The sequence below is a fragment of the Castor canadensis genome, chromosome 14 (genome assembly GCF_047511655.1).
Source record: "Castor canadensis chromosome 14, mCasCan1.hap1v2, whole genome shotgun sequence".
Taxonomy (NCBI): Eukaryota; Metazoa; Chordata; class Mammalia; order Rodentia; family Castoridae; genus Castor; species Castor canadensis.
In genome coordinates this window covers 108065342-108089384 of record NC_133399.1, presented here as the reverse complement: position 1 = coordinate 108089384, position 24043 = coordinate 108065342, and the positions used below count along the sequence as shown (strand labels likewise).

General features: G+C 53.2%; 1 protein-coding gene across 1 annotated transcript; it reads right to left on the bottom strand.

Annotated features, from left to right (window-relative positions):
- Positions 1-3323: 3323 nt before the first annotated feature.
- C14H8orf74 (chromosome 14 C8orf74 homolog) lies at positions 3324-23625 on the bottom strand. Its single transcript, XM_020185452.2, has 4 exons — positions 23578-23625; positions 22436-22628; positions 5751-6160; positions 3324-3560 (listed from the first exon to the last, which is right to left on the bottom strand). Exons 1-4 carry the CDS (start codon positions 23623-23625, stop codon positions 3324-3326), a joined length of 888 nt encoding a protein of 295 aa, XP_020041041.2.
- Positions 23626-24043: the final 418 nt, after the last annotated feature.

Below are 24043 nucleotides of genomic sequence, written 5' to 3'. Positions count from 1 at the left end.
TTTGAACTCAGGGCTTCACACTTGCAAAGCAGGTGCTTTACCACTTGATCCACTCCTCTAGTACATTTTGCTCTGGTTATTTTGGAGATGGAGTCTTTCAAACTGTTTGTTGAGGCTGGCCTCAAACCTTGATCCTCCTGATATCAGCCTCCCAAATAGCTAAGATTAGAGGTGTGAGCCACTGGCACCCAGCAATGTTGAACTTTTTAAGTGAATTTCTGATATTATTACCAATATTGAAAGGTGTCTGCCTGCGGCAGAAGGAATTTCCAAGAGCTCCACTTTGCCTGGATGGGAAGAAAATGTGCACCCTTACTGGATCTGACTGATTTTTCTATCGACACCTGATCACAGGCATGGAAAACTGGTTAACAGGATGAAGTTCTCCCTTAGTGAGGCCAAGCAGCTAGTAGCGCACTGTATTTTCAAATCACGTACAAGAAAAGTTAGAAATAACAGAGAAAGAGCAAAATCACTTCAGAACTGCCACTTGCTTATTTGCCCTGTGTGTGTTAACTCAGATTCCCTACGATCTTCTGAGTCCTGCTAACCTGTGCACAGATCTGGGGCTTCTGCAGCAGACTGGCACCTTCTTGTTCATGTCAGTGACCTTGTGTGGCTTTCTTGGTGCATGATAAATGCAGATAACTGTTTTGTGCACATAATAATGTCATCATTAACTTTCTTGAAAAGGGAAAGTCAAGATAATCCAGTTTTCACTACTCGGGCTCTTTCTTCTTTTATCAGCCTCATTGTCACGAAAGAGGTCTATTGAGAAATGAAAGCCCAATAGTAAATGACAAAGAAAGTGGAGAGCCGTAGATGTACACCATGGAGCGAGAACTTTGCAGATGCACCTGGCTCATCTCTCCCACCCTTCCCACAGCCCTGGAGCCTGGTGGTCTGGTGACTTCCCGTACCTTGCTGTGTGTGGCACAAGGGGCTGAGGACTAAGCCCCTAACAGGAGCAGCTTTGGATCTTTCTCCCAGCACCACCCAAGGTGTGGCTGTCCTTGGTTGCTTGTGTCTGCCTATACTTCTGGTCTCAGGGAGGTCCAGGACACTGTACCCAAGAGGGTTCCACTGAGCCAGGAAAGGTTGGGAGGAGGTCAGCTTGGTGTCTCCCCATCGAGCCTCAAGTATAGATGAGAGCTCGCTCACTACACACCACACACAAGGGCTCCCACCATGAAGTTCGCTCCCCACCAACACAGTTGTGGCTGAAGCCAGGAGGACAAGAGGAGGCCTTCCAACCTGTCCTGTCTTCTTTTAACACAAGTCACCTGGCATCCATTAAACAGCGGCAGGCAAATCTGGGACAAATGCTAAAGCAGGCCCACAATGGGACAACAGGCATCATCCAGGACTGTCCTAGGCAGACCAGAATGTATGGTCACTGCACCCTTGGGCTCTGGTGGTGTCCAGACTCCCAGTGGTGTGTGAAAGTGATTCGGTTCAGCGTTGCGAGTTCATGGGGCTCAGATGTGAAGTCTACTGTCCCATGGTGGGCCTGCTCAGTGCTGCCTCCTCAGGCCTCAGGACCACCACTCAGTGTCGTTAGCTGAGGTAAAACCCACTTTCCAACTGCCACAGTGATAGAGTCTAGGCCTGAGGAGGGCTTGATCTACTCTTTGTTCTTTGTGGCTTCTGTCCTCTTCTCTGATCCCTGTGACTACTCAACCCCTGCCGTTCATAAATGCCACCTAGGTACACATGCCACATGCATTTAAAAAACACCATAATGACGACTTCCACAGGTCTGGGTAGGAGCTGGCAGGGAGGGAGGCTTCCTAGCCAGCTCAGGGCCCTGGCCCTGGAATCGAACACCTCCATTGGCTACTTAGTTTCCTCACAGAAACCTCGCCACTCAGATACCAGACCCCCAGACCTGCTCTGCTTGTCCTTGAACACGTGCCACCTGGTCATGGAAGCCAGCTGGATGTGGGGATGGTAGAAGCTTATGAGGGCAGAACCTTCCAGCACAGAGCAGGGCAGGGCAGGGCAGGCTCCTCTGCCATCACTGTGGTGTACCCTTGGCCATAAAAAAGACACCACAGCTGGGAGTGTTTGCACCTGAGATGTTTCCTGAACTTGCCAACACTCTGGGGACAGAGGAAGGCGAGTCAGGGTTTCTCATATTGTCCATTTAATCCTTGGCTCATTCATTCATTCATTATTCCTTCACTACACACTGTTCTTTAATGTCGCACCCGCTGTGTGGCTGAAGCCTGAGCTCCCCACGTTGGGGAACAGAGCTCTGGGATGGGGGTTCCCTGTGCTGTGTGGTCACAGGGTTGCAGGAACAGGCTTTTGCGCAGCCCTGAAGCATCTACCCCTTCATGAGTAGACAAGGTGGGGATTTACCCAGACAGGTGGGTAATTGGGGGCTTCCATTGGCAAGCACCCTCTTGGGGAGGAGTAGGTCTATTGGAAAGGACAGTGTGCATAGCTCTGGGTGTGGACAGCCAGAGTCCTGGGGGACACACCTCGGAGGTCCAGAGGTGGGCAAAGGAACACTGGTTGGGGGGACATTGGGAGGGCGGCCTGGCCAGAGGAGACCAGTATCCACTTCTGCTCAATGGGGCCACTGTTCAACTAACACAACCAGGGCCTGTGGACACTGGTTGTGCCCTTAGCCTGCTGGCTTCACGGTCGGTCAGAGGAGCAGGTTCTTTCTCACTGGCTTGGGAAGAGACAGTGTGTGGTAAGGTCCTTACTGCCCTGATTTGGGTGCCACAGTCCCCTGTCAAACTAACAGCTCCAGGGTTGTGCAGCTGTTCACACAAGAGGCACAGTGCTTAGGAAAGAGCTCAGTCACAGTGCCTCTGAGGACTGGGCTCTGGTCCTGGTTCTTTGGGCCTTGCTGGGTGGCTGTGATTAGGTACTTGATCTGCTTGAACCTTGCAACCCTTGGCACCTGGGACAAGCAGACCTCGTCTCACCTCTCTCCTGAGATGTTCTTCAAGACCAGCCCACTACATCCCACAGTAAGTAAGGAGAACCTAGGACTTCTTGTCCCCCGGATGGTAGCCTGGCTGGTGTCTGGGGTCCCTCCGCTTTTACCTGCAGACACCCACTGCTGGTCAGGGATGGTTCAGAGCTCAGGTTCAGCCAGAGTGATGCCTAAGCCCCACCATGAGCAAGCCCTGTGCCAGCCAGGCCAGCTCTCTCCCGTCACCTGATACAATCCCTCTGGGTTGGGTTCCAGGCAGAAGAGGACGTTTCTAAGACAGACTGAGCATGGATATGGCTTTATTTCTTTTAATGGCTAGAAGCCTCTGAGCTAGGGTGCTAAGCCCTCGTCGCAGTCATCTTGGGGCCTTCTACTTCTTAGCTTTGGCTTTCTTTCCTTTGTTGGTTTTATTGGACTTAGGCAAGTCCTCTCGGGTCACCTGGCCAGTGATAGAGGGAAGGAGGGGGACAGGAGCGTTGAGACTGAGGGTCTTCTTCTGCAGCCTTAGGTCCAGAATGTCAAAGGCCACCTGAATCTCATACTGCAGCAGCTCCTGCAGGCAGGCGATCTGGATGTGGATAGCCTTGCTGACAAGGCGCTCCAGTGCCTGCAAGAACACAGGGCTAGGTGAGTGCTGTGGACCCAGCCCCCACCCCTCAGCCCTCACCAGCCTGGTCCTGTTGAGCCCTTCTCCACCCTCTGCTGTCTGAGCATCTGGAAAGGCTGCAGCAGTCAGACATTTTGATCCTGGCTTCAGGTCAAGTTCAGCTAGTGGGAGGTCTCCTCATTAGAGCTGAGGGTGGAAGGAAAAAGAGGCTCTACTCTCCACCAACCAGCTGGAGGCGGCCATGGTGGCAGCTCTTACTTAGGACCATACCTCCCGTCCCCCAGCCCTCTCCAGTACTACAGCTCTTGATTTGGGTTCCAGACTTTACTTCCTTCCTTTTCCCCTTCAGGCCCAGAATGGTGATCATCTTGAGTGTGTCATTTGTTCCTCATGCTGGCCCATAACCAATGCCATCCTCTTATGGCCTCTAGGTTGTGGTCACTACAAGCTTCATTTGGATCCCCGCTGACCCACCCAATCTCCTATCTCCAAGCCCTAGTGGCAGGTTTCTTCAGAGGGGACAGGAAATGGCTTTAAAGAGTGGGGTGTACTCTGATCAGCCAGCCACAGGAAAAACGGAAACTCAGTCACCAAACGCCACGTAAACAGAGGCCCTCTGCCACTTTCATGACACCGTGGCATCCTGGGCACATGAACTGTCCATGTAACTGTCCCCCAAGTTCCCCGCCTGAGCCACCAGCCAGCAGAGGAGAGGTTGTATCTAGTACTGGGGGACAGACTTGGGGTATCCCCTTATCTGTAATAAATTTCTTTGTAATCTCATATTTTAAGTTAAAATCCTGTGCAAAATTTTACGTATGCCTCTCTTTAAAAACAAAAAATAATAAGTGTGTCCTTCCCCTAGATCTCTGGGGACACCTGGTAGTCCAGAGGATATGCTCTGTTTGTCCTATAGTGTTGCGAGCCCTAGTTCAGGCTTGACACTAGGTATACACGTGGAGGAGGGGCTTTAGCCCCTGAGCTCTGCCTAGAGGGCCCAGCAGCAGTGCCTCAAGGCTGGAAGGCAGCTGGGAGGAGCTGGGAGTGCAGGGGGAGCAGCTGTGGGATATGAGGGGAACAGGAGCTGATGTGAGGCAGCCTGGCCCCATATTCTATAGCAAGGCCCCCTGAACGGGGCTGGAGACAGGCTGTTTGCATGGATGTGTTTGGCCCATTTGATGTTTGTCTCATGCTCCGTTTATCTGGAGACGTAACCTTGGATTAGTGTCATCCATTCTACTGTATTAATTGTCTTTAGAGATTCTCCAAACATATAGGTCTGCCTATTTTTGAGATAGTATCTCACCATGTAGCCCAGGCTGACCTCCAATTCTCCATCCTCCTGGCTCAGCTTTTTTAGTGCTGGGATTACAGGTGTGCACCACCACACCAGGCTCTTCAACATATCTTTGAACTTTAAAGGAATCTTCCCTTTTCAGCTGACAATTCAGAAATCCAAAACAACCAACCAAACAATAATATCCCAGTTGAAACACACTGACCCTGAGGCGCTCACCCCCACCCCCAGGCTGCAATAGGCATGTGTGTGTGTGTGGGGGGGGTGGATAGCGCAAGGGTGTTTGTCTCTTCAGAGGTAAGGCCAGTCTTGACCAGTACAGAAGAGCTGCTTGCTGGAGGCACCAGCACCCTGGAGTCTTTAGGACCCAACTAGCGGGCAGCCCCGTTTCTCATCTCCACGTGCCAGACTTTTCTGGTCCCCTGGGCCACCTGCTCACATTGCCCTCCCAGAGCTGTCTCATGTCCCCTTCTCCACTGTCCCCCTCTCCGACCACGGAATTTGCCTCTTCGGGCAGATGAGGGGTACTGGGAAAACCCACTTAGAGCCACACGCTGCTTTCCTGCCTCTCTTGGTAGAATCGGCCACCCATCAATAACACGATGGGAAGAACTTAGACTTTGGGCTCAGCAGGCCTCAGATCAACTCTATAAACTGTACCACATGGAAGCTTGGTGGCTTTGGACAAATTAAGTTCTCCGAGCCTCTCTGTCTCATCACTAAATCGGGGACAACGAATTTCCACTCGCATGGATGTTGCGCGACAGCACGTGGGAGACACGAGATCCCTGCGCGGACAGCAGGGTGGGCCGGCCTGTCCGGAGTCCAGCCCGGAGTCCAGCCCGGGAGCGTCTGGGTGGGAGGGGCGCTCGGGGCGGTGGGCGGGGCCTCACCTCTCGCCCCAGGGGCTGGCGCGGCTGCGCACGCGCGCCGTCGTCGCCGAAGGTCTCGTGCAGCATGTGCTCCTGCTCCAGGCGCAGCGTCTCCTTCAGCAGCAGCAGATTGACGCGCTTCTGCACCTCTGCGCTGCTCAGCTCGGCCACCTGCTGCTTGTGTCGCCACAGGTCCCCGTCCGTGCCCTCGGCCAGGGGGAGGGGCTGAGGCGGCGCGCGCACCTCCACGTGGGTGACGGTCAGGTTGACCTCCTGGTCCTGGCCCAGGACATACTGGTAGAGTTTGTAGTGGCGGATGAAGGTGTTGTGGAAGTAGTCACAGAGGGCCAGCAGGCGCGTGGTGTTGAACTGGCTCTGGTAATCCCCGAGCTTGTTCCCCAGGATGGTCACAGCCTCGGTGATGGAGCAGCCTGCGGGCACAGAGGGACCGGGAGCAGAGGGTGAACGGGGCGAAACTGCGCTGGTGCCATCAGTATGGGCCCAGAACCTGGGCGGTCTGACCTCCGGGCTCACTCCTCGCTTCCCCTCTCTGTCACCATCCCTCTCCAAAGCTATGGGAAGTGTCTCATTTCCCTTTTGACCTTGGCTTCTGGGAGCTCAGAGACAATTTTATTTATCCCATTTCCCCTATATGATTATCCCATTCCTTACCTGAGTTTTTTTTTTTTCTTTTAATTCCTTTTCTAAAGGTTTGTTTTGTTTGTTTTTTGAGACAGGGTCTCCATATGTAGCTCAGGGTAGCCTTAACCTGCCAATCTTCCTTTCTCAGTCTCCTCAGTGCTGGGATTACAAGCATGAACCACCATGCCCAACTGTTTTATTGAAGACTTTCTTTAGGTGTGTTTCATATTTTTTCCATTTCAAACTCTTTAGAAAGGTGATGGCGTAGACAAGGGATTCTGGTAAGTGTGGAGCTGGTGATTAGAGAAACATCCAGGCAACTGTTATACAAGTGACTCGTGGTACAGAGTCGGGCAAATATTTTTGACCACATACAAAGGGTCAGCTCTGAGGGTAGCACCAAGCGCAAAGCTCCTCAGAGGTGAAACCGTCTTCTACTGTCCCCTCCTGTCCCCCGACCCCTTCAGGATCTTGGCGGTGAAGCGTCATGGCTGAATGATGTGCGCATCCTGGTGACACACATCAGGCACAGAGATCAGATGGGAAGATGGGGTAGAAGGAAACATGGGCCCAGTGAGAGGGTCCTGTGCTCACACAAATGCTATCCTTGAATGCACCAAGAACTTGGCTGTTCTTCCTGCTCCCACTCTGCAGTGTCCTCTCTGCAGAGTGGGAGGTTGACCAGGTGAACACACTGCCAATATGCTCTCTTGGAGTTCCAGTTCCATCTAGTAAAGTGCTGGATGCCAGGGCTGAGCTTTTCCCTGAAAGGGCTGGTGGGTGGCTTGCCTACACACCCTTCTGTCTCCTTTGACCCAGCTGGCTCACTGCAGGAGGGGTGATTTGACCTCTCCCATGGGTCCTGTTGAGAGTCCTCCCACCCCAGCCCCACGCTTACTGTGAAGACTGACCTCCAGTGCCCGGGGACCGAGAGTGCTCCAGCACTGCCTTGGAAAAACATGAGTGGCCACAGCGCCCCTTTGAGCTTTTCTGGGATCTGCTGCAGTGTTGCATGGATCCTGTGGTTGCCCCCTTGGGGAGGGAGGCCTGAGCAGGCTCAGATCCTGGGCAGGGCAGGTTCCTTCTTTCAGGCAACATGCAGGCTCTGGGCTGGGGACTGAGCTCCTGTCTCAGAAGGGCCCTGCTGTGGAGAACTGAGACACTTTGTCCCTTCCTACCTGGGATACTCATTTGTTCAAATGTAAAACAGAGGTCCAGTGGGAATGAGGTGCCTCATGCTTCTTGTAGAGCCTGCTACAGGGCTGGAAACTATGGGTGCTGATGCTAGAGGAGCCGAAGAGCTGTCTGCCTTTGTCTCCTTGGCTGCTCCTTCCTTCCTTCCTTCCTTCCTTCCTTCCTTCCTTCCTTCCCCCCTCCCTCCCTCCCTCCCTTCCTTCCTTCCTTCCTTCCTTCCTTCCTTCCTTCCTTCCCTCCCCCTCCCTCCCTCCCTCCTTTCCTTCCTTCCTTCCTTGGTTAATTTGTCAAGCTGTTACTGAGGCTGTGATCTGTCATCACCTGTAGCTTAGGAGGCTGTGCTGGGTCCTAACAGTGTGTGAGACAGAAGACACAGGTGCTAGTAGAAGAGGCTGCAGTATGAGTTAAAAGGACCAGAGGAGCACTCAGGTGACCAGTACTCTTGGTGAGGGCAGCATGGCTGCAGCCCAGTTGGAGAGGAGTGGAGCAAGGCACCAGGCAGGGAGGTTCTGCACAGCACAGAAAGGGCAGGCACAAGTGAATAGCAGCCTGGCCAGGTGGGGAGCAAGACATATCCCTAAAGGTGAGGGTGGATGGCAGCAAGTGGCAAGGTGGATAGGTAGGGGGACCCGAAGGCCATGTTCAAAAGCCAGGCTGTGACTTCTGGGCGGTGGGCAGAAGATGCAGACCTGAGTGGGGTTTGACAAAAGTCACAAGTGCAAAGTGGGTTTGGCAGAGCAGGTGCTAGGATGTCTCAACAGGGTTTGAAGCAGGTGGGAAGCAAGCATGGCTAGCTTCTGAGAGACTCCAGGTATAGGAGCTATAGGCTGTGTGCTAGGGAAGGACCAAGGCCTCTGGAGCATCACCAAGAGCCAATGCTGGTTTGGCCCACTGACAGAAGCTTTTGGCAGCTAGCACCCTCAGGACAGTGAAGACCATCTTTTTCCAGCCTGTTCTGGCTCCAAGCAGGGTGGCACAGCATGTGAAATGGCAGGATCGGCAGCAGCACTCTGGGGCTCTAGCCGGGAGAGCTTGTACTCTGAGGAGCCGATGGTCCCCCCACGGAGCACCAGCCTGGGTCAGAGGCCAGGTGAGTACCCACTTGTGGAGCTCCACTTCACCACCAGCTGTCTGAGCAAATCTGGTATGTCACCCAAGTTCTTTGGGTCTCTCTCCCCATGCTGCATTAGCTCCTTTTCCTCGGCCACACACATTCTCAATGGTTTGTGGCCCTCCAGAGTCAGAGCCTTTCCAAGGATGTCCTGATCCTCTGCACTGAATTTCCCTCTCTGGGTTCTCTTGTGTTACACATCCATGTCCGGGCTGGTGGTGGGGAGTGACCCATGCTGAGTGGGAACTCCAGACTCTGACTCTCAGTCATGGGTTCCAAAGTCATCTGGAGCTTTCTAAGAAACAGACCCTTCCTCTTTAGCCCCCCAATCATTCAAAAGGTGAGAGTGCTGGTTCGCAGGGTGTGGCTGCTTTGGAAATGCTGCCTGATATTTTGGATTAGAACCCAGAGATCTCAGCCTGTGGTTCAGGGGCCCCTAAGCAGCAGAAAGTGCAACCAACAGAAAGACAGAGTTAAACTCCCTGGTCCCCCCACTCTAGCCTGTGATGGAGTCACTTCTGCCCTTGAATCCTCCAACCCCCACCTACTGCAGGGCTGCTGGGTCCCTTCCTGCCCTGGTGGGCCACTTGGACTTGCTGGGCATTTTGATTTAATTATGTTTGCTTTTGGAGGAGGGATGGTTCAAAATGGGACAGTCTCAGATTCTTTTAGGATACTTGTGGCTGTCACATAATTACCTAAGCAAAAGTCAAGGATCCCTTTAATAAAACACATGCAATGTGTGACAGGCCCAGGAAGTGAAGGGCACAGAAATGCTGAGGCACTGAAAGGGAAGTACGTGAAATGGATAGATGCTGGCCTGGCCAGGCTACGTGGGCAGGGAGAAATCCTAAAGCTGAGGACACTGGGGCTCCATTGGGAGGAGGAGGAAGAATTTATGACAGGATGATGGGAAGAGATCCCCCCACCAGATGGAGGGATAGCAGGGACATAGGTGATCAGAGAGTGTATAGCTGTGTGCAAGGGTTCGTAGTAAGTTTCTGCGAGGCAAAGCAGATCCTGGGGGACTGGCCTGGGATGGACAGGTGAGCTCAGTAAGAGCCTATGGGCCACACAGAAGAGCTGGACTGTACCCTGGGACCCTCGGACATCCATGGGTAACCTTCAGGACCGCCTGGAAGCCTTGGAATTGCACTCAGAAGTGTGCATAAACTCATAAGGTTCCTCCAAGTTAAGAACTGTGTTCAAGCTTCAGAGCCCTCAGGGTGGCAAGGCAGGAAGTGAGAGGGCAGGTGGGTTCAGAGGGAAGATGGTGACCTCGGGGAGGATGGCAGGGACCACTGCTGAGGGGATGGGGGGCAGCCACGACCACATGGTTGTTTCTGATCATAAAAGCTGGATCTCAGGCCTGTGTGCAGGCAACCGTATGTGAACTTCCCAAGGTGACTCATTGGAACTTCTCTGGCCTCTTGGGAGCAGAACTTGCTGGAAGGTGCCCAGCTTCCACTGCAGCTGGACCTGGCCTGGTGGCACATGGGGTGGGGTCCCTGCTCCTCCATGTGGGTGGGCATGTCTGCCTCCTCCACCCAGGCCAGCCCTGTCTTCTCTGCTAAGCCCCAGCAGCCACGCACAGAGTCAAGACTTGAATCAAGAAGTCTGTGAGGCACAGTCACACTGAATAATCTAGCGAACACATCAGGTGTTTCTGTGTCGCCATCCTAGCCTAAGAGATAAGAAAACACCAGTGGACTTTGCTCCGGCTCAATAGAAAGAAGCCCTGACTGAACTCAAACTTTCACCCCAAGACATTGCTTTGGCCAGTCTGGGTTCAACAGAGCTGGCCCGATGCTGGCTTATAAGACACTGTCTTGGCTCCAATTGCCCCAGTGACTCAGCGTAGAGGGATTAAGTCCAGGAGAAGACTCTGCCAGAGGCTGACAGATCTGTGCCTGCACATTGCTCTTCAATAACAGGGAGAGGCTTCGTTTGCATTGGCCGCTGGGAACTTCCTGAAGACAGTCCCCAAGCCCCTGGAGGCCAGCACCTGCAAGGGACAGGGCGCCCAGGAGTGGAGGAGGGAAGAGCGGGGGAGGTTCTGCAGATGGTAATGCCAACACTTCAGGGATGGCCAAAAGGGATGGCTGCACCAGGGAGCGTGGGCGTCTTCCACGGTAGCAGATGAGCCCAGCCCTAGGGAAGGGGGGCATGCTCCTTCATGGTGGGCATGGTGGGGGAGGATTCATGGGGGGGCATGACAAACCAATCTGGTCACCCATCTTGGCTCTGAGGGGAAAGAAGCAGGTTGGGATGTGGCCTGGTTGACCACTTTTCCCAAATCTGAACACCTGGGGCTGGCCTGGGAGGCTGGAAGTACAGGCCTGCTACCCCTGTCCTCTGTTCAGCCTCATCTTGGGTCCCTGTGCACCCCGGGTGCTTTGTACTCTTGGGAAAGTGCTGCTGAATGTCTTCTCCCCACCAAGAGCCAGCACTGTGACCACAGGAGGCCATAGCTAGGGGCTCCCCCAGCTCTGTGCCACACATGCTTAGATCACATAGGCTCCCCACGCCTCCCAGTTTGAGGAGTCACCTTCACCTCTTCCTGGGCAGAAACTGAGGCTGGAGAGATCTGCTCCGGGCCGCACAGCTGGTATGCAGCAGAATCTGAGTTCAAGTCCCTGACCACCTAGCTGCAAATGCTTGTCATCCCTCACACTCTAGCTCAGTTTTCCAAAGGATGTTCTGCAATAGGTATTACAGCAAAAGCACATAGGCCAGGCTTGAGGCCTTTTGATGTACTATGTGCAAGGCAATTAAAGGGAGTCTCAACCTGTGGATAGGCTCAGCAGAGTGTCAGGAGGGTAGAGAGAAAGCAAATCTCCTGGGCAGATCATCTCTCTGGACCAACAAGAACATTTGCAGAAATGCTGAGCAGATCCACAGATGGGGAAGTTGAGGCCCAGAGAAAGGACAGGAGTCCCTACCTGTTTCTACTCCTAACGTGGGGAAGAGACTGATTTCTGCTTCTTAGTTATCAGAAATGTCTTTGAAGGGTGGCTGGGCACAGTCTGCCTGGGAAAGACGGGGCAGGGCAAGGCTGGAGATGTGAATCTGGTGCTGCCTTTCGGAGTGGACTTTGTGGCTGGCTGCCTGTTGCCCACTGGCCTGGGGACAGGCAGGAGTTTGGGGTAAGAGCCCCCAGAGCTCTTCGCCATTGCTCAAATCCACTTGCATGGCTCCTGCTTGTATCTGAGGGACCTCCTTCCCAGGTTGCCAATGACATACCTGCCTGCTAAGTGTGGGGAGGGGACAGGGAAGGGATGGGGACCGTCTCCTTTGTCCTGGCATCCCTGGCAGGAGAACCAGTAATATCACTCTTGATGACCTCAGGATGGTTTGTGATATGCTCAACACACGTGTGGCCTGTCCCTGGCCACTCTTGGACTACAGAACCACCTAGACAGACAGCTACACATAGATCTCAGCCACCGGCCACAGTAATGGAGAGGCCACCACTGAGCTGAGGACAGCTTTGATGCTGGAAGCTACTCTTAGGATTCAGCTGCTCTGCAGTGCCTGGAGCTGAGGCTTGGGGTTCACACAGGTGTGGCTTCCATCTGGCCTCAGTCTGTCATCACCTGCACAGGTTACTTTGCTCTGTGGTCCTCAGTGTTCTTGTCTGTAAAATAAAGACCCCTCGCCTCGCGTTGTAAGATGACAGTGTGCATACAGTGCTTCCTGTAGCATTCCGCACACAATAAACAATTTATAACATTGTCGTCGTCATCTTCCTCAGGCCTCTGCTGGCTCGCTCTGGGGAGCTGTATGGTAATCTGGAATCAACCTGGCTCTCCAGAGGCACAACCGTAAGGCCATGAGTCCTGGCATGGAGCGGCCTCCATTCCAGCCCTTCTTGATGGTTACCTGGCAGCTCTGTTGACTGTGTAGGAGGGTGAGGCATGGGCGCTGAGCATTGTGGGGAGGATCTTTCTTACCTAGCAGCAGAGGGGCAAGGGTAGCTGAGAGTTGGCTGGACCCCCAGATATGGGGCTGCAGAGTAGCTGAAGACCAATCCTTTGGCAAGCCATGTGACCAGGAAAGGGGGTGACTTTTTTGGATACTGCACGCTGGTGACGCCTGCCGGAGCATGTGTGAGTGGTGGGGCAGTGTAAGGTACCAGGCCAAACACTGGAAGAGACCGACTCAGTTCAACAGTGAGAAGAATATTCCAGAACTAACAGCTGCTGGTTCATCTGAAGTGTTAGGAGACATTCACCAAAGGCCTGACTATGTGCCCAGAGCCAGAAGGAGGGTTCCTGAAAGCATGTTGTTGTGGGGAGGGGGGGCCTTGGATCAGGTGGCCTTGTGGGTGCTTTTTGACTCTAAGACGCTGTAAGGATTTCCGTGGAACAGACAGTCCACAGCCATGGTGGGGCACTGTGGGTGCCACTGGGCTTTCACCAGCCTGGGAGGGGAGCTCTGACTCTTCAGCCTTGTCATCCTTATTGTCACCTGGTGATGAGAATAAGGCACTGTACCCAGCCTGAATTAGCTTCTTCAAATAATACCTCGTCCTTCTGACTCTGGGGACCTGAGACTGACCCCCCACATCTAGCTGGTGGAAGAAGGACATGAGAAGTAATAGGTGAGCAAGAGGCTATATCACAGTGCCAGAGGTGTGGCCTGGAGGAAACCTGCAGATCTGCCCACATACAAGTAACGTGTCTGGGCCTGGGCACCTCAGCTGATGGGTTACAGCTCATCATCTTGACCCACGGGGGCTTTCCTTTAACTCCATGTGGCCTGGCAAGGAATGCAGCTCCCAGATGAGACACTTGGCTCTCCCAAGTGCTCTTTCCTTGGGCAGGGTCCAATCCTGGGCTGCCAACCTCTCCGGTCTGCAAGCACCCCACATACAGGTCATGATACAAGGTTGAAAGGTGTGTTCAGCTGTTAGACCTGGGTTCAAATCCCAGTGCCACTCACTCTGGGTGCCACCTTGGGAAAGTTACTTAACCTCTCTGGGCCTCAGTGTCTCACCTGAGATACCATCTGTGACACCAGGCTAGAGGGAAGATTATGAGTGCCATGTGACAAACAGACTGAGGTGGGGCCACTGTCTACAGAGTGGATGGCTTGGGAATGGTTTCTAGGCATGGTCTGAATTTCTGGCCAACTTACTGACATAGTCCTATCTGGTGAGCTGTGACCTCCTGCGTTATGGGCTGAATGTGCCCCCACCCCCATGCCGAATTCATATGCTGAAGTCTTAATCCCCATGTGACTACATTTGGAGATGGAGCTTTAAAGAGGTAATTAGGGTTAGAGGAAGTCTTCCAACACAAGAGGGATGATGTGGACATGCACAGAGGGAGAACAGGTGAAGACACAGGGAGGAGATGCCACCCACAAGCCTAGGACAGAGACCTCGGGAGGAGCCAGCCGTGTGACACCGTGTTTCAGATTCAGCCAGCCTTCAGAACTGTGAGGAAATCCACGTCTGTTGTTGAATCTCAGTCCGTGGTGCTGTGGTGGCCGAGCCGATTCGTGCACCCAGGGAAGAACGTCTGAAGTGACAACTGCCCATCTGTCCTGAGAAACATCCTCTCAGGCCCACAGTTAATCGCCTCTTTGAAAACCTCAACAAGAAAGATGCATTCAAAGACCTCCTGGCCTGGACTGAGAGGCGTTCTGTCCAACTGGAAGGAGGTCTGTCCCAAGCTGTGGGAGGTGGCACCTACTCTGCTGGGCTGGCCCCAGGGTGCTGGAGGCTCCTTGATATGTGGTGGGGTGCAAGGGGCTGGTGGCACAAACTCTAGGCATGACCAGGAGCATCCTGGGAGAAGAGCCATGTAGAGCTGGTGAGTCACTGCTTCCTCCAGGGCCGGCTTCTGGGGGCGGGCAGGTGGCTCCCTTCCCACTGTGTGGCAGCCTGGGTGACATTTCCTGGAGAATCAGGAGTGGCCATGGGTGGAACTGCAGATACCAGGGCCATGACACACTTTGCCTGGCCTCCACCAACTGGTCCTCAAGGCTGGCTTCTTCTTCATCCCAGGATTTGGTGGCCAGAAGCAGGATGGGGGATGTTCCTAGTCCATGTGCCCAGATAGATCAAACGTCCACCAATGCGCACCTTGTGTGGATTGTGACAAGAGGACAAAGCAGCACAGTGGTGGAGGTGGAGTGGGGAGGATCACGCAAGTGAGCAGGAAGTGTGGGGCATAACCTTCTACCGAGTGGGGCCTGTGACAAGGCAAGCTGTTCCTTCCACCCCTCTCCCAGTGCAGGGCCTCCTGAGCACCCACATCTCTGTGTTCTCTTTCCTGAGCCTCTCCACCTAGGTAAAGAATGTGAAGTCTCCTCCTTCCTGCGATTGCCTCCCTCAACGATGCCCTGCATTGGAAGAATTCTGTCCCTTAGTGCCATGGTCAGTGATTTCACTTTCAGCCCCAAGATCTGATGTGCCCAGGGCTTCCCGAAGGCTGGGCGAAAAGGTGCCAAGTAAAAAACTCTTTTTTCTGGCCTGGAGTTGAAGCCTGAAGATTCTGGGTGCCCTTTGCCAGGATGGAATAAGCTTATGCTTTTGAATAAAGGGCCATGCCTTCCCTCCCTGTGCCAGGCTCGATCGGGCAAGGAGATAAGCTGAGCTGGCAGCTGTCCTGGCCGAGCTCTGAATCACTGTTGTGCAAACATGACCCTCCTTACATGTAGTCTACTGTGTCCATTATCTGGCATACAAATAGAGCTCAACCATCCTTAGCTCAGATTAGACACAACAAAGTGTCCCTGGAGAAGCCACCTGTCAGGAAGAGCAGCAGCCAGCATGGATATCAGTGGGAACAGAAACTCCAGTGGAGCTGGCCTGTAGCCCTGCTGTCTACAGCCTGGGATAGGTGCGACAGAGCTCTGGAGGAGGGCAGGGTGGGATACAGATGGGGAGAGCTGGAGAACATCTGGGACCTGACCTGCTGCCTCTGCCAGCTCTGCTGCCCCTTGCTGCACAAGTGCCCTAAAGAGGGCAGGTAGGTAGCAATATGTCCATACATGTGTGCCACGGGTGGCTCACAGTGTTAGGACGGTTGGATGAGAGGGAGCCTGGAGGTTGCCCAGGCCTCCCTTCTGCTGGTCCATGACCTAGCTCCACCTGCAGATGAAGGGAAGAATAGCAATCATGCCCAGCTCCTCATCCTGGACCATGAGCACTGTGGTCCAGCTTGTCTCACCTCCAGGGTAGGGGACACGGGATGCTAACACTGACCCAGCTTGCTAGACACCACTTACCATGCTGTGTACTGTACGCATCTTGTCGCACTGAGTCCTGCCAACTACCTATCAGTTGGAACTCATTTATAGATGAAGAGCAGAGGCTCAGAGGTGCACCAATGCCTTCAAGATTAGCAGTAACAGAGAAGAGGTAGATTTTAACCCAGACCTCCCACCTGCAGATGTGATGCATCATCCAACCTACACTGCCTCTAAGACCATCTAAGCTGCAAACAAACTGTGCAGTGACCTGAACAAGGCTGGCCCCGACCTTATTCTCTGCACCCTAAGCACCTCTGCCCATGGGCACCAAGATCTGTCCATTCCTCCCTTCACTCATTGCTTCATTCAGTACCTACTATGTGCCATGCCTTTGTCTGGCACTGAGGGAACACAGAGAAAAAAATGAACAGGCACAGAGCCTCTCTGGGTGTTGAGGTCCCTCCATGGTCCAACCTTCCTTGCTGTTCACATGAGGTGCCTTGAGAAGGAGTTTGAATAGAGAGGAAAGGAGGCTTGAGAAGATGAGTGATGACATGGTGGGAAGGACTGGCAGCGAGCATGCACTCATCTGTGGGGTCCTGGAGGGGTCATGGCTGCAGAAATGCAGGCAGAGGTGTCTCGGGCCTTGGAAAGAAGAGGCCAGGACTGGAGAGAGTGGCCAACCAGAGGTTGGAGTGAGGAATGTCCATTCCAAGCTCCACGGACACACAGCTGCATAGGAAGTGTCCACAGCCAGGCTTTGGGGAAGGGATCAATGCTCTTTGAGTTGTGTGCTGGACAGTGACCGAATTATTCAGTTGTGTATCACTTTTGCCCCTTCAAGCATGGTGTCATGCTTATCTTCCAAAAATGTCCTTCAGAAAATACAAAGAACTCAGGGAGCTCTGCAACCCTCTGAACCAAGGACAAGGCTGACACGTGGGTCTTCCAGTCACAAAAAACTTCTGTATCTGACTGTCAAACAACACACATTTCTACTTACTACCAAGTCTAACACAGAAAAACTAGCCGCTAGGTGTGAGGTGTGGGGACCTGCACCTGTGGTCCCACCTACTTGGGAGGCTGAGGCAGGAGGATGAGTTGATCCAGGGTTCAAGACCAGCCTCGGCATCATGAGAGAGCTCATCTCCAAGGAAGAAAAAGACAGCCACAAAATCTCACACATACTTCATTGTGGCTAGAATGTGGGTAGCACTTTAAAACAGTCTCCACTTCTAAAAAATCAAAAATACACAATTCATGCTGCTGTTGGATCCCAAAATTCTAGAACTTATTTGCTATTAATTACTGGATTACATATTAATTACTGGAAAAAAGCAAATCACTTTATGAATACTTATTTGGAGATCTGGTGGACTTTGCCGAAGAAAATGGATTTCAGTTGAATTCCCAAATCATGACAGGTCTGGATCAGGCACCATCAGGGCTTCTAAAGTTGAACTTCAAGGTGTTACCAGTAAAGTTAGTGTTTTCATCCAGTGCAGTGCATTTAGCAGAAAATACAGATGAGTGAGTTGGCCACCCGACAATTGGGCAACAGTGACAACTTGCATTTACAATGCGTCCTTTGTCTGCATTGGCATTCCTTCCAGCTAATGAAATTCCAGAAGCTTTTAATGAATTAAAGCCACGTTTGCCTGAAAAAGCCAGAGAAGTTACCAACTGGTTCAAAAATAATTATGTGCAGGGAGGATAAGAAACCATGCCAGGGTGTGGCTGTTCGATCGCCAGGTCGTGGTCTGAACGTGGGTGTGTGCGGGATAGGTTCCCGTGTGCCCGAGATGCAGTACAGAAGGTGGGAAAACGTAGACCCTCGAATCCCAGAAGAATTTCAAAAAAAGCAGTGCCTTGTAGAAAAAGAGTGAGAACGAATTCCCTGAGGGGAGCTGTGTTCTCAAAGAACAGACTGGCCACGCTCTGGGATGCAAGGGATTCAGAACATAGCCAGCAATTGTGAAGTCGTCCAGCTCGTACACTTTTTCTTTCAGTTCTTAAATTTTTCTTCTCCTCCTTCTTCTTTTTTTAGTTCCCACCATGCTTTTGAAGATTTGGTTTTACAGTTCACCGTGCTATGTATTCCATCCTTGTGTCATTTCCAATACTGGAGGTGCAAATTGGGTGAAGACTTTGAGAGTTCCAGTTCATTTGATGCCTTGTTTTTGTGAGCGAGTCCGCAAATGTGCATGGTGACACTGTCAGCTTTGTGTGTCAGTGTTGCGCCTGCGTGTGTAGACGCTGAAGAGATGTCCCTCTTACACATCTGCATCTGGGAGAGAGAACTTGTCCCGAGATCTCGGCTCCTTGAGCAACTGGATAAGCATCGAAAGTCAGAGGCTGCCTATTGTGGAACTTCAAATGCCCCTAGTTCAAAGCTGGGTGTACACAATTACCTTAGTTTTTAGTTGGTGACATTTCAACCTTTGGGATTATGATCCAAACCCAGTCCACACCTGGGTGGTGTGGCTGAGATATGACTAGTTGGGGAGGGAAGATGGCGGTCCAGATTGGGGCTGTATTGGGCAGAACTGGAGCAGAACCACTAGCAAAGGTGGGGACAGCCAGAGCTGTGGGGCTGCCTGCACCTGCAGATGTGTGGTGGGTCCAATAGAGAGGCTGCAATTCTGACAGTGGGTCTGGGTGGGCACCTGAAACCCAGGTTGGGACAGTGTGATAACATTTTATTCCACTGCACATTTACTAGTTTTCTGCAAATGAACACGTCAGCCCCATGAGCTCTCATATTATAGGTGAGTTCTCATGAAGCACAGAGATGTTGAGGGTATTGCCCAAGGTCACACAGCAAAGAAAGAGCAGATCTAAGATTGGGACCCGGACTCCAGAAATCTTGAGAGCCCAGCCTGAGACCGAAGTGATCACAGACAAAGAGCAGTCAGGATGAAGAAGAGTCTGGGGTGCCAAGGAAGCAGCAGCTCAATTTGGCCTCTGCCCCTGAGGGATCTCGGAGCTGGTTCACGTTGAGTGTCCCATGGTTGCAGTGTGTTGTGGCAGCATGTACCTGCTGCTGCTGAGGGTGCCACCTGGGCCAGCTGCCCATCACCCTGACTGGCACGTGCAGCTCCAGGAAGCGACACTGGTGCAGCTTCCCTCTTCCCCGTCTTCTGGGATGACTCTGCTGTTCTCTTCATCTGCCCACCTGCCTGCGGCTGCTGGGCCAGGCCAGCCAGCCACTGCATCCATGTAGCCACTGAGGAAAAGGGCCTGGCCCGATGTCCACTGCCCCCAGGGCTGGTCCTCAAAAGGTTCATTCAACTCCTGTACACGTGTGCCTGATCCATGTGGCTCACACCTGTCCACGCCACATTTCTGAATCACAAACCCACTCCTGTCTTTTTCCTGCCATCTCCTTCCAGAAGTTAAGGCCACCACTCACTAAGCATTGATCCCATGGCACCAGCACCATGCTGGGGGCTGCACACCCAGAATGCACTTCACCTTTGCAACAGTCCCTGGAAATGGGCGCTCTTGCTTCTCATTTCCAGATGTGTAAACGGAGGGTCAGAGGTGACGCGAGTTGCCTGAGACCACACATCCAGGAAGGGACGAGCTGGGGTCTGCCTCTTCCATCTGTTGCCAGAGTCTCAGCCAGTTAGGCTCCAGGTGAGGGGAGCCCACACAGGAGCTTGATCCTCTTTGGAATTTGTGATGAGTGTATGTCACAAGATATCAGATGAAGCAAGAGAGGAGCCTGTGAGCTGGATGGCCCAGGAACAAGATGGAGAAGACCAGGGGAAGAAAAGAGGAGCCACGTGAACCGGATGGTGTCGGTGGGGATGACCGTAAAGCCTGCACACACATTGCGTGAGGCAGGGCGGGAAGATGATTCAGTGGTTTAGTGCACTGCCAGCCCAGTGTGAAATCAGTGTACCCGATGCTATAAAGTCAGTGCACTCCCAGGCTGTATAAGCAGGAGCATCACAACCAGTACAGAGGAGGTGATAAAATTCCTGATCCTATCACTTACCAGATCACAGGTGGTTTGATCTGGAGGCATATTTTAAGAACAATATTCACAAACACAAGGATGGCTTGGAGTGGGAAGAAGAAAGGGGGCAGTGGAAAGGAGGTGGGGTGGAGGGGTCCATGGAAAGGGGCAGATTAACAATGACAGCAGGTTCTAGTGACACAGCGTCCCAAGGTGAAGATGAAATCATCACAGTGTCTAAAGCCTGATAAATATCTTCAGGACCCACACCTGCTTCCAGAAGACAGACTTTTAAAAGGTGTACAAGCAGGCACAGGCTAGACCAAAGGAAGGACTTCCTAGTAAGGAGAGGGGCTGTGCAAAGGAAGGGATTGTTTCTGCAGGAGCCTCGTGGACCTGGTGAGGGGTTCCCCGCAGGAGGGGTGGGAGGCCTGCTGCTCACCAGGCTGCTTCCAACTCTGGGGTCTAGGGAGTCTGAGAGACCTGGCCATTCTGGGTCAGCAAGGTGCCACCCGCCACCTCCATCACAGAAAGCCCCCAGGCCACCCATCTGGGCTGGGAGATGGGCTCACACTGTCACCCACAGCTTCTCAGGTCACAGCCTTCAGAAGGCTCTGAGACCCGAGGCTCCCACCTGCTGGGCTGATGTGCTGCTTCCCATGTCTCAGTGTTTGCTCTGGACATGGGCCACCGCGGAGCTGGCGGACTCAACTCTGGTGCATGCTTGTGGCGGGAGGTGGGACCCAGAGGGATACCAGGAAAGGTCTGGGCAGTGGGGCTGGGGAGGGAGGGGTGGAGGCTCTCCAGGACAGTGCCAAGTCCTGCCCAAGCCCTTAGCTGAGACCCCTGGTGGGCACATAGCAGGGGGATGGGGCAGCAGGGAGCGTGGGCAGGAGGTTGGAAAGGTTGACCAAGGACCAGGGTGGCCATGGGAACCCTGACTGGCCCCCACAGGGTGCAATGGGGCATTCTGCCCCTGGAAAGCAGCCTGCAGCAAGGGACTCTGCAGAGGATGGAGGTGCTGTGGTGATAGCGAGCTGCGATGATGCTGAGGTGACAGCACTGAATGAGCTCACGCACCTCGGGACAGACATTGGGCCTCCGAGTCCGTGCATTGGGACAGGGCACTGTGCATTGGGGATGGAGCATCAAGCAGCCTGTGTCCTTGACTAGAAAGCCAGAGAGGGACCTCTCACGACCCATGTATTGTAAAAATCTTATCGGACTTTTTTTTTTTTGGTGGGACTGGGGCTTTGAACTCAGGATTTCACACTTGTTAAGCAGGTGCTCTACCACTTGAGTCACACCTCCAAGTCCATTTTGCTGTGTTTATTTTGGAGATGGGGGCCTATGAACTATTTGCCAAGGCTGGCCTCGAACCTCAGTTCTCCCAGTCTTAGCCTCCCAAGTAGCTAGGACTATAGGTGTGAGCCACCGGCGTCCAGTTTATTGGACTTTTTTAGAGATAATTTCAAAATAAAATACGTGGAAAGCAGAAAAGTTGCATGGATACTTGGAGATATTCCCCAAGTCTGCTTAGGATAAGTGTCCTCATGATGGCCACCCCACCCCAGGGTCATTTTGTTGGCATCTCCTCAAGCAAAGTCCTAACCTGACTGTCCAAGTCCAGCGCTCACCTTGTCACACCATCACCATCTAATCCCAACCCTGCTCTAGTTTCACCCTTTCCTCCAGCAACCTCCATAGCAAAGAGACCCAACCTGGGCCACCTGACGTGTCAGGTGGTCACAACTCCTCAGCCTCTTCCATTGGTCTGACCGTCCCCTGGTTTTGCTGTGCTGTCATGGCTTCGAGCGTCTGAGGTTTATAGGATGGTGACACTGAGCACCATCCCATTTGGCTTCTCCCGATAGATGAGAGACCAAGTCTGTACTGGTGTCCTCCTTGAAGGATGCTGGTGACCTCTTGCTAATGATGTCACCAGGATCACTTGTTTAAGGAGGCGTCTGTGCTTCTTCACTGCCAAGTATCCTTTTCCCTTGGTCACCATAAGACACCGTGAGGGAGGTCCTTAGACAGGTGCCGCACCTTGTTGGGGACTCTCTGAGCTGTGGCACCTCTGGGCAGCTCTCACGGAGGCAAGAACTCCTGTGATCGCAGCTGCTGATGAGTGCTCCATGGACGGTGCTCGCTTTTCTCCTTTTCACAGCCAGCGAGGTGGACAGATGTCATCTGACCCTTGTGTCTTGGCCCCCTTCTCTTGAAAGCCGCACAGGTGGGGAGACAGGGATCTCCATGCAGATGCCTCACCTGTGCCTCACTCCTAAGGGACCAGCCGATTGCCTCAGGGTAGCAGGGGTGACATGCTTGATTGGGGTTAAGTGAAAGCAGAACAAACAGAACAAAATCAACACCCTAGCTGCCAGGGGCCCAGCTTAGTGGTATGAAGTTGGCAGCCGGACAGACCCGGGAAGAGTCAGCAAGGACACATGGATATCTGCACGGGCTCCTGTCCAGCCCCCAAGGAGACTAAGTGCCGGTGAGGGACAGCTCCTTCCAGGGCTGCTGGGCTGGCGGCTCAGGACTCCTGTGTGACCCCAGCTTCACCGACTCCTACCCAGGTCCACTTACCTTTGGTTTCTTTGAGCAGCTCTTCGGTGAACTTGACCGCCTGGACCACCTCGGCCCACGGGAAGCCTTTGCCCACGGCGAAGATGACAGTCTCGTACAGCGTGTCCAGCAGAATGCTGCTACGTGTGTCCCTCAGCTCGTCAAACGCCTCCCAGTTCAGGAGCCTCCGCAGGTGCTCCCGGCCTTGGGGTTTCTGTTGGGCACAAGAGGAGAAATAAGATGCTACCGGGGGGCCATGCTGGAGCCCCTGGGGTAACCAGGAAACGTGGGTTCACCTGGACAGGATTAAACTTTGGTTTCTAGGCAGCTAGCCCTCCTTTACTGGGGACTTTTTCTGAGAACTATGCTATCACTGCAGCCCAGGTTTGTGTACCTCCAAAGGGCCTCATGGTCCCTCCTCTCTCTTCCCTAAAACAAAATTCAATTTTTCTCTGAGACTCCTCTCAACGAGCTGCTCTCTTGAGCTGATAAGGAAATTCATACTAAAGTGTAAATGACTGATGGAGAACAGGCTGGGTGAGGAAACACTCACTTGGTGGAAATTCAAGTACTCTGGCAGGCTAAGAGGAAAAGACTTACCATGTACAGGTAAGAATCATTTTCACCCTTCCAGAAGGATTCCTATAGGTGACCAGGTCATGTAGGAGAAGGAAATGACACTTAAGAGGAGGGGGTAATGTAGGACTGTTACCCCCTGGGGAGAACAGCTTTGGCTGGTGGGACCCTGAGGGGACCAGCGTTGGACCTGGTGACCAAAGGAGCCCAGAGCTCTGTCACCAGTTTCTAATGTCACTCCTCTTCCATGTCACTGTCCTCTGCCTGCCCCAGGCAGCCCCACAATCAGCAGGAGCTGCTCCCCACACTCCCCAGCATCCAACTATGGAGGACTCACAGGGCCCAGGTGGGTTCTGCCACACCAAGGGCTGTCCCCCATATTCTCGTGCAGGCTAAAAAACAGCCACAAGCTGCAGGGGCTGAATTCTAGCCACAGGAGTCCAGTGGGGTCACAGGGGTGGTATGTGAGGACAGAGGCGGAAGTCCAGGTACGCCCTGGAAGAGGCACTGTCTACCAGCCTCTTCCAGCACCCCCATGGTGGGAGCACTGGCAGCAAATTCCTCTTAAAAACCTATATTCTCCTCACCTGAAACTGGAAGACTTCCTTCACACCCTGGGGTGTCAGGAGTGCCATGGCCCTGCATCCAGTTGCTAGGAGACCTGAGCAGGACTGACCCCAGATCCCAGAACCCTGGCTCAGCAGGTGGCTTTGTTAGGTCACTCGCTGCTACCCAGCCTGCTATGGACTGTCCCCTGAGCCTGCCAGGGGACCTTGGTCCTTTTCCTCTTGTCTCAGTCTCTGCTCCACAACTACCTCATCCTCCCCAGCACCTGCCCCACCTTCACTGCTAGTGCCACCCACCATTCCATCTCTGGCATCATGACTTTGCTTTGGGGTACAGAAAACAGCTCTGCAGGGCCACTGCAAGTGCAGTACCTGAGTCTCTCTCCTGCCCAGCTTCCCTTCCTCAATCCTGGGAGCCCCTGGTGCCCATGGGTCACTTGGGGGACAAACACAGCTGTCCCTGCCTCGCTGCCCCTGTCCAGAGCCC

What these genes read in the sequence shown, in the direction of transcription:
- C14H8orf74 (XM_020185452.2), bottom strand. Translation starts at nt 23,625, where the DNA reads ATGGCACTCCTGACACCCCAGGGTGTGAAGGAAGTCTTCCAGTTTCAG. An exon ending in AGGAAGTCTTCCAGTTTCAG is followed by an intron (nt 22,629 to 23,577) that starts GTGAGGAGAATA and finishes TGTGCCCAACAG; the next exon opens with AAACCCCAAGGCCGGGAGCA. An exon ending in GCTGCTCAAAGAAACCAAAG is followed by an intron (nt 6,161 to 22,435) that starts GTAAGTGGACCT and finishes CTGTGCCCGCAG; the next exon opens with GCTGCTCCATCACCGAGGCT.